The 9,647-nt window shown below is 46.1% G+C and overlaps 1 protein-coding gene across 1 annotated transcript; it reads left to right on the forward strand.

The window, feature by feature from the left end:
- Positions 1 to 5,847: 5,847 nt before the first annotated feature.
- On the forward strand, positions 5,848 to 7,093 carry LOC102407863 (olfactory receptor 10H2-like). The gene has a single exon (XM_025294206.3). The coding sequence runs from the start codon at positions 6,143 to 6,145 to the stop codon at positions 7,091 to 7,093; it is 951 nt and encodes a 316-aa protein (XP_025149991.3). The 5' UTR covers positions 5,848 to 6,142.
- The last annotated feature ends 2,554 nt before the right edge of the window (positions 7,094 to 9,647 follow it).

Genomic DNA, 9,647 nt, shown 5'->3' on the forward strand with positions numbered 1-9,647 from the left:
TTAAGTAAGGAAAACCAGATATCAAATTAAAGAATTTAGCAGTCTTCTACGTATGTGAAGATGCAAGAGTCTGGGATTATTGTGCATCTCAGCTATTTGGGACCAGCATCCTGTCTTTTTGATTTCTTGAATCCCCCTACCCCATCCTCCAGCATCTGCTGGATAACACGTGTTGTGTTCCCTTTTGGGAGCCCTCATTCACATTTGGAGGCCCAAAATTGCTGATGGCTGTTATATCCTCGTTTATTGATATGACAGGAGATATTCCATTTCACAGTGTTGCATTGGAGGAGGGGATGGGAGCTGAGATTGGAAACTGGAGATGCTAACAAGAACCAGATTGCACAGGGCCCTGTAGGACACAGTGAAGCATCTAGGCGCTAGGGAGCCATGGCTGGCTTTAAGCAGGAGAAGGAAGTAATCAGCCTGTTTAGCAGGATCACTCTGCTGTTGTGTAGGAAGTGGATGTAGAGGTGAGAGCTGAAGCAGAAAACTATAACAAGAAGGATGCTATAGTGAGTTAAAATAGTGTCCTTCAGAAGTCCATGTCCACTTGGAGCCTCAGAATTAGACTTCTTTCAGAAATAGGGTCTTTTCAGTTGTAATTAGTTAAGGATCTCAAAATGAAATCATCCTTGCTTCTGGGTGGACCCTAATGACTTCTCTCCTTAAAATATGAGAAGATATACAAACATACAGGGAGAAATCCATCTGAAGAAGTAGCCAGAGATTGCAGCCATGCAGTCAAGGATTACCAGCAGCCCACCAGGAGCGAGGCATAGAACAGATTCTCCTTCAGAGCTTCCAGAAGAACCAATTCTTCTTTTTTTCATTCTTTATGCTTTCCCCCCCCCACAAAGTTATTTATCTTTAATTGAAGGAAAATTGCTTCACAATATTGTGTTGGCCTCTGCCATACATTAACATGAGTCAGCCATAGGTATACATGTGTCCCCTCCCTCCTTTACCTCCCTCCCACCTTCCACCCCCTCCCGTATATAAAACAGATAATCAATGGGAATTTGCTGTATGATTCAGGGAGATCAAATATGGGCTCTGTACCAAATCTTGATTTTGACTTTGGCCTTCCAGTACCATGAGAGAATAAATTTCTGCTGCTTTAAGTCCACCCATTGTGTGCTAAATTGCTTTATCAGCCCTAGGGCACTAATACAGGGTTATTAGTTACAGGGTTACACCAATACCTGTCCTCCAGGTTCTATGTGCTTGCACCAACCAGGCTGGGGTCTTGGAGATGAAAGTGTGGAAAATGGAAAGAGAGCAGACACTGAGCTGCATTTTAACCCAACAACCTGGAAGCCCGGTTGTTGGTGGCTGTCAGGGCCTGACACTCCTTCCCTCTCCAGTCCTTCAGTTTCAAGGGCTTGAGTCCAGAGCAGGTTCATGCTTTAGAGATTCCATGCCTGACCTAGCCCCTCTCCTTCCCACAGAGGTCAGAGCATCAGCCTCTGTGCTAGGACACTTCCTGTAGCTGGGAGCCAGGGCTTCCTGACCAAAGTGGGGACAGGTCTGGTCTGGGAACCTTGTGATGTCTTCTGGGATGGCCCAGGGGTATCTTTATGGGGTGTGGATGGTCTTAGCCTTTTGAGCTGCAAAGCCCACAGTGGACCCTTCCAGGAAGGGAAGGAGCCCCTGGGGTTCAGAGATTAGGGGAGGGCACCTAGTTCTTCTCTATTCCTTCCTTGGTCTAGTTAGGGGCTACCTTGTCACCTCTATCTCCCAACCTAATATTCCCTTTGGTGCTACAAAACAGCCCAGCTCCCAGCAGAGCACAGAGGGCTGTCAGGGAAGGTTTGCAGGCTGCATATACCTCTGTGGATTGATCCCAAGGGTGCCTGGTGTGCCCAGAAGTCCCCCAAAGACCCCCTCCCACCTGACTCTGGGCCCTGAGGGAGCCCCCACTTGCCTTCTGCACCAGGCTCCCCCGGGGATGCTTTTGGAATATGCCTCTGGAGAAGAAAGGGATAAAGTGAGGGAGCAGCCTCTCACCTCACCCACTCCCTTCTGAGCTCCCTGTGTAAGTGAGGGGGGCAGGGCCTTCTCTACTACCTCTTTAGAGTGCTCCTGGTGGCTGCCAGGAGTGGGGAGCGTGAGTCCTGGATGTTTTCCTGGAGAAGTTGATGCAAGCATGAGATAGGGGGACTGGCCATGGATAATAGGAGTGTTGGGTGTGGAATGCAGATCAGGAACCCAATGGAACAAAGTTCAGGGCAAGCAGTGCCTAAGCAAAAGCTCCTTACTCCTGAATCCTGCACCCAGGCTCCAGTGGGCACACACACTCATGCACATTTGTGTGCACAATGTAGTTGTCAGGCAGACCACAGAGTGAAAGTTGCCAGACAGCAGCACAGGCATCGGTCATCTTCCTTGAGTTTCTGCAGTATCGTGCTGTGACAGTGTATAGGTCTGGGTGCACGTCCAGGTGTGCTGGAGGCCAGGACTCAGCAGGTGTGCGTCCAGCCTTGAGGGTGGGGTCTCTGCATCTGTGTGAGTGCACAGGTCTGAGTGCAGTGGACTGCCATGTGCATATCTGGTGGAAGTAAGAACATAAAATACTGTATGTGGTGGGGGAGATGGTGGTGGGATGCAGGGATGCGGAGATGTGGGGACACCCATGTGTAGGTGTGTGTGAGAAACACAAGGGGTACCTGGGTCCCAGTCTGTAGGGACAGGAAGGTGCCCACCCCTCAGAAGAGCTGTCTTGAAGTGCCTCCCCTTCTGCTTGGGTCAAGGTCAGAGGCTGCGCACAGCAGGAGCAGGGAGGCTGAACCAGAGAAGGTGCATTCTTCCTCCCTTGGCTCAGGGTGGGCCCTGGACACTCTGAGAGCCTCCCTCTCCATTTCTGGGGACCAGCTGGGCTGTGAACCAGGGGAAAGACTGTGCAGAGGTTTAAGAGGGCTGAATGAGGGGATCATTTTGCTTTTTAAAAGATTGAAATAAAATTCACATACTATAGAATTAATCATCTTAAAGTGTACATTTCAGTGGCATTTAGTACATTCACAATGTGCAGCTATTACCTGTATCTGGTTGCAAAATATTTTCATCATCCCAAAAGGAAACCTTGCTCTCATTAGCAGCCAGACTCCACACCTTCACTGCCCTTAGCCCCTGGAAACCAGTAATCTGCTCTTTGTCTCTATAGATTTGCTTATTTTAGGCATTTCATGTTAATAGGATCAGGCGTTCTTTTGTATCTGCCTTTTTTCATATAGCATACCGTTTTCAAGTTTCATCCATGTTGTAGCATGGGTCAGCACTACTCTTTTGTGTGTGTAAAGCATATAATATAAAATTTATTATCTGAACCATTTTTAGATAAGCAGTTTAGTAGTGTTGGGCTTCCCTGGTGGTTCAGATGGTAAAGAACCTGCCTGCAATACAGGAGACCAGGGCTCAGTCCTGGGACGATCCCCTGGAGGAGAGCCTGGCAACCCGCTCCAGTATTCTTGCCTGGAGAAATCTATGGATAGAGGAGCCTGGAGGGCTACAGTCTATGGGTCACAAAGAGTCAAACATGACTTTTTTTGGTAGTGTTAAGCCTATTTATAATGCTGTATATAGACCTCCAAAACTCTATTCATTTTGCAAAAGGGAAACTCTATACCCATTAACCAGTAACTGTCCATCTCTCCTTCCCCCCAGCCCTTGGCCAAAGTCATTGTACTTTCCATTTCTGTGAATTTGACTATTTTAGATACTTCAAGAAATGGAATCATGAAAGATCTTTCCTTTGGGGAGGACTGGCTGATCCCACTTAGCATAATGTTCCTGAGGTTCATATATGTTGCAGCATGACACAGGATTAACTTCCTTTTAAAGTTGAATGACATGATGTTATATGGGTAGACTACACTTTATTTACTATTCATCCAGTGATGGGCATTTGGGTTGCTTCCAGCTCATGGTTATTTTGACTAATGCTGCTATGAACAGGGGTGTGCAAATATCTTCCTGAGATCCTACTCTCAATGCTTTTATAGACATATCCAGAAGTAGGATTACTAGATGATATGGTAGTTCTATTTTTAGTATTTTGAGGAATATTCAGATGGTTTTCCAGAGCTGTTTACAATCCCACCAACAGTTCACAAGTATTCCAACTTATTCACAGCCTCAGCATTTTAAACAGCACAGTTCAGTGGCATTTAGGACATTCACAATATCGTGGAACTATCACTTCCATTTAGGTCCAAGACATTTCACCACCCTTAAAGGAAATCTTGAACCCATTAACAGTCATTCTCCATTCCAGCCTATTCCCATTCCCTGGCAATCACTAAACTGCTTCCTAATTTGATAGGGTTACCTATCCAAGGTATTGCAAATAAATGGAGTCATACAATAGATGGTCCTTTGTGGCAGGCTACCTCCACTTAGTATAGGTTTGAGGTTCAGCCATGTTGTAGCATGTATCAGTAGTTTGTTTGTTTTTTTTTTTGTATGTCAAATGGTATACCATATTTTCATTACTCATTCTGAATCTGTTTGTTTTTGTTTTTTTTACTTTACAATATTGTATTGGTTTTGCCATACACTGACATGAACCCACCATAGGTGTACATGTGTTCCCCATCCTGAACCCCCCTCCCACCTCCTTCCCCATCCCATCCCTCTGGGTCATCCAGTGCACCAGCCCAGAGCACGCTGTATCATGCATTGAACCTGGACTGGCGATTCGTTTCACATGTGATAATTCACGTGTTTCAATGCCATTCTCCCATATCATCCCACCCTCGCCCTCTCCCACAGAGTCCAAAAGACTCTTCTATACATCTGTGTCTCTTTTGCTGTCTCACATACAGGGTTATCATTACCATCTTTCTAAATTCCATATATATGCATTAGTATACTGTATTGGTGTTTTTCTTTCTGGTTTACTTCACCCTGTATAATAGGCTCCAGTTTCATCCATCTCATTAGAATGGATTCAAATGTATTCTTTTTAATGGCTGAGTAATACTCCATTGTGTATATGTACCACAGCTTTCTTATCCATTTGTCTGCTGATGGACATCTAGGTTGCTTCCATGTCCTGGCTATTATAAAGAGTGCTGCAATGAACATTGGGGTACATGTGTCTCTTTCAATTCTGGTTTCCTCAGTGTGTATGCCCAGCTAAAAATTGTTGTATTTTGCATCAAGTTCTTTTTGTGACAAATGAGAGCGAGAGAGAACCAGAGGGAGAGAGAAAAGGATTGCTGGTGGAGCAGGTTCCTGGAAGGAGAACTGACCTCACAGGGAGCTGGAACAGATATGAATCTGCTGCCACTCAGGGAGGGAGATGAGAGAACCTACCACTGAGCATCTTGGCTTCTCCACGAAACATCATTTTTACTTCAACAACAAGCAGGTTGTTGATAGGAGAGTGGCATAAGGGTTGAAGAGAGGTGAGGAGCTTCAGAGACTAGCACTGGGAAGTGACCAGAGATAGAGGGCCCAGTTGAGGTCAGAGAACAGGACTTTATGGTGATTCCAGTCAGTATCACATCCTTGTGAGGAACTAATGCAACAAAAGTAGTAGCTAAGAGTTTAAGGTGCATCACCTCATCGAAGCAAAAAAGTAGCCCTGTGGAATAAGGAATATTACTTCATTTCCAGGTGAGCTGCAAAGAGTGGTGCTGAGAAATAAAAACAGAACCTAAGTACTTTCCATGTGGTAGGGGAGAGTTGACTTCTAACTGAAGGTAGCAATTAAGGAATAGATTGATCTTAAAGTTTAGGAGGGAGTTGGTCTCATGGAGATGGGGAGAAGTACATAGTGACCAGCGAGCTCAGAGACAGAAAAGCTTAAGAAAAGACTGGTTGGGGGAGTGGGGGGTGGGGTGGGGGGCCTGCATGAGTTGACAATAGTAATAATAGGAGTCACAATAACTGTTATTATCCATATTATGTTTTATTGAGTTCTTCCTATGTGTCAGTATATGTGCTACAGCACTTGAGATGCATGATCTTATTTAAACCTCAACGCATTATTATGAACACCATTTTGCAGATGGATTAACCATGGCTTGGAGAGGTGAAGGAACCTCTCCAGGAAGTCCTCCCAGGTAGGGCTCATTAGAGCCTCTAAATTCCTTCCCACTGGGTCTTCACTTTCTCCTCAAGCAGGTATGCTGCCATGTTGGGGCTAAACTACACCTCCGTGTCTGAATTCATTCTCATCGGCTTCTCCACCTTCCCTCAGCATCTCCTGCCCGTCTTCTTCCTGCTGTTCCTGCTGATGTACCTGTTCACGCTGCTGGGGAACCTGCTCATCATGGCCACCGTCTGGAGCGAGCGCAGCCTCCACACGCCCATGTACCTCTTCCTGTGCGCCCTCTCCATCTCCGAGGTCCTCTACACCTTCGCCATCATCCCGCGCATGCTGGCCGACCTGCTCTCCACCGACCGCTCCATCTCCTTCACGGCCTGTGCCAGCCAGATGTTCTTCTCCTTCACGCCCGGCTTCACCCACTCCTTCCTGCTCACCGTCATGGGCTACGACCGCTACGTGGCCATCTGCCACCCCTTGCGCTACAACGTGCTCATGAGCCCCCGAGGCTGCGCCTGCCTGGTGGCCTGGTCCTGGGCTGGAGGCTTATTCATTGGACTGCTGGTGACATCTGCCATTTTCCACCTCCCCTTCTGTGGTCGCAATGAGGTTCACCATTTCTTATGTCACGTGCCTCCACTACTGAAGTTAGCCTGTGGAAATAATGTACCGGGAGTAGCCCTGGGGGTTGGTGTTGTGTGTATCACGGCTCTGCTGGGTTGCTTTCTCCTCATCCTGCTCTCTTACGCCTTCATCGTGGCCACCATCTTGAGGATCCCTTCCACCGAGGGCCGGCACAAAGCCTTCTCCACGTGTGCGTCTCATCTAACTGTGGTCGTTGTGCACTATAGCTTCGCCTCTGTCATCTACCTCAAGCCCAAGGGTCTCTACTCTGAGGAAGGCAATACCCTGATGGCCATCACCTACACAGTCCTCACTCCCTTCCTCAGCACGATCATCTTCAGTCTCAGGAATAAGGAGCTGAAGATCGCCATAAAGAAGACCTTCCTCAGCAAGCTCTACCCCTCCAGCATCTGAGTGGCCAGGGTGGAGGTGGTCAGGATATGGCAGGATGACCATCAGTAGGTTGAGGTTAATAATGACTACCTTGTATGATTGGTGTGTGTGTGTGTGTGTGTGTGTGTGCATGACAGCACTCATCACATAGTAAGTGCTCAAAAAATATTGACTTATTTTTCCTGCCTTGGTCTGTGTGTCTGATATTAGTTTTATTTTTAATCAAATAGTTTTATTGAGATATAATTTATGTACTATATAATTCAACCATGTACACAATTCAATTGCTCTTCATTACATGCAGAGTTAAACAGTGGTCACCACAATCAATTAAAAATATTTTTGTCACTCAAGAAAGAAACCCATACACTGTGAGTTTTCATCAGTAACTTCCTTTTTCCTCCCAATGCACTTGCCCTTAACTCTGGGAGCTAAAACCAGTCAATCCTAAAGGAAATCAACTCTAAATATTCATTGGAAGGACAGATGCTGAAGCTGAAGCTCCAATACTTTAGTCACCTGATGTGAAGAACTGACTCACTTGAAAAGACCTTGATGCTGGGAAAGGTTGAGGCAGGAGGAGAAGGGGGTGACAGAGGATGAGATGGTTGATGGCATCACTGACTCACTGGACAGGTGCTTAGTCACTCAGTCATGTGCCAACTCTTTGTGACTCCATGGACTGTATCCCACCAGGCTCCTCTGTCCATGGGGATTCTCCAGGCAATAATACTAGAGTGTGTTGCCATACCCTCCTCCAGGGGGTCTTCCCAAACAAGGGATTGAACCCAAGTCTGGATTCTTTACTGACTGAGCCACCAGGGAAGCCCATGGACAAGAGTTTGAGAAAACTCTGAGAGATAGTAAAGGACAGGGCAGTTTGGCATGCTGCAGTCCATGGGATAGCAAAGAGTTGGACATGACTTAGTGACTGAACAGGAAATCACTTATTTTTTTCTCTCCCACTTTGCCTATTCTGGGTATTTTGTATAAATGGAATCATATATTCAATTCAGTTCAGTTCAGTCGCTCAGTCATGTCCAGCTCTTCGCGACCCCTTGAATTGCAGCACACCAGGCCTCCCTGTCCATCACCAACTCCCGGAGTTCACTCAAACTCAGGTCCATCGAGTTGGTGATGCCATCCAGCCATCTCATCCTCTGTCGTCCCCTTCTCCTCCTGCCCCTAATCCCTCCCAGCATCAGGGTCTTTTCCAATGAGTCAGCTCTTCGCATAAGGTGGCCAAAGTACTGGAGTTTCAGCTTTAGCATCATTCCTTCCAATGAACACCCAGGACTGATCTCCTTTAGAATGGACTGGTTGGATCTCCTTGCAGTCCAAGGGACTCTCAAGAGTCTTCTCCAACACCACAGTTCAAAAGCATCAATTCTTCAGCGCTCAGCCTTCTTCACAGACCAACTCTCACATCCATACATGACCACTGGAAAAACCATAGCCTTGACTAGATGGACCTTTGTTGGCAAAGTAATGTCTCTGCTTTTGAATATGCTATCTAGGTTGGTCATAACTTTCCTTCCAAGGAGTAAACGTCCTTTAATTTCATGGCTGCAGTCACTATCTGCAGTGATTTTGGAGCCCCCCAAAATAAAGTCTGACACTGTTTCCACTGTTTCCCCATCTATTTCCCATGAAGGGATGGGACCAGATGCCATGATCTTTGTTTTGTGAATGTTGAGCTTTAAGCCAACTTTTTCACTCTCCTCTTTCACTGTCATCAACAAGCTTTTTAGTTCCTCTTCACTTTCTGCCATAAGGGTGGTGTCATCTGCATATCTGAGGTTATTGATATATTATGTGATCTTCTTTCACTTAGCACACATGTTCAGTTCATTTCAGTTCAGTTCAGTCACTCAGTTGTGTCCAACTCTTTATGACCCCATGGACTGCAGTATGCCTGGTCTCCCTGTCCATCACCAACTCCTGGAGTTTACCCAAACTCATGTCGGTGATGCCATCCAACCATCTCATCCTCTGTCATCTCCTTCTCCTCCTGCCTTCAGTCTTTCCCAGCATCAGGGTCTTTTCAAATGAGTCAGCTCTTCACATCAGGTGGCCAAAGTATTAGAGTTTCAGCTTCAACATCAGTCCTACCAATGAACACTCAGGACTCATCTCCTTTAGGATGGACTGGTTGGATCTCTTTGCCTTCCAAGGGACTCTTGAGAGTCTTCTCCAATACCACAGTTCAAAAGCATCAATTCTTCAGTGCTTAGCTTTCTTTATAGTCTAACTCTCACATCCATACATGACTACTGGAAAAACCATAGCCTTGACTAGACGGACCTTTGTTGACAAGTAATGTCTGTTTTTTAACATGCTGTCTAGGTTGGTCATAACTTTCCTTCCAAGGAGTAAGCATGTTTTAATTTCATGGCTACAGTCACCATCTGCAGTGATTTTGGAGCCCCCCGAAAATAAAGTCAGCCACTGTTTCCCCATCTATTTGCCATGCAGTGATGGAACTGTATGCCATGATCTTAATTTTCTGAAAGTTGAGCTTTAAGCAAGCTTTTTCCTCTCCTCTTTCACTTTCATCAAGAGGCTCTTTAGTTCT

Source organism: Bubalus bubalis, chromosome 9 (assembly GCF_019923935.1).
Source record: "Bubalus bubalis isolate 160015118507 breed Murrah chromosome 9, NDDB_SH_1, whole genome shotgun sequence".
In the NCBI taxonomy this organism is placed as follows: domain Eukaryota; kingdom Metazoa; phylum Chordata; class Mammalia; order Artiodactyla; family Bovidae; genus Bubalus; species Bubalus bubalis.

Excerpts from the sequence above, each read along its gene's own strand:
- LOC102407863 (XM_025294206.3), top strand. The coding sequence starts at position 6,143 with ATGTTGGGGCTAAACTACACCTCCGTGTCTGAATTCATTCTCATCGGC.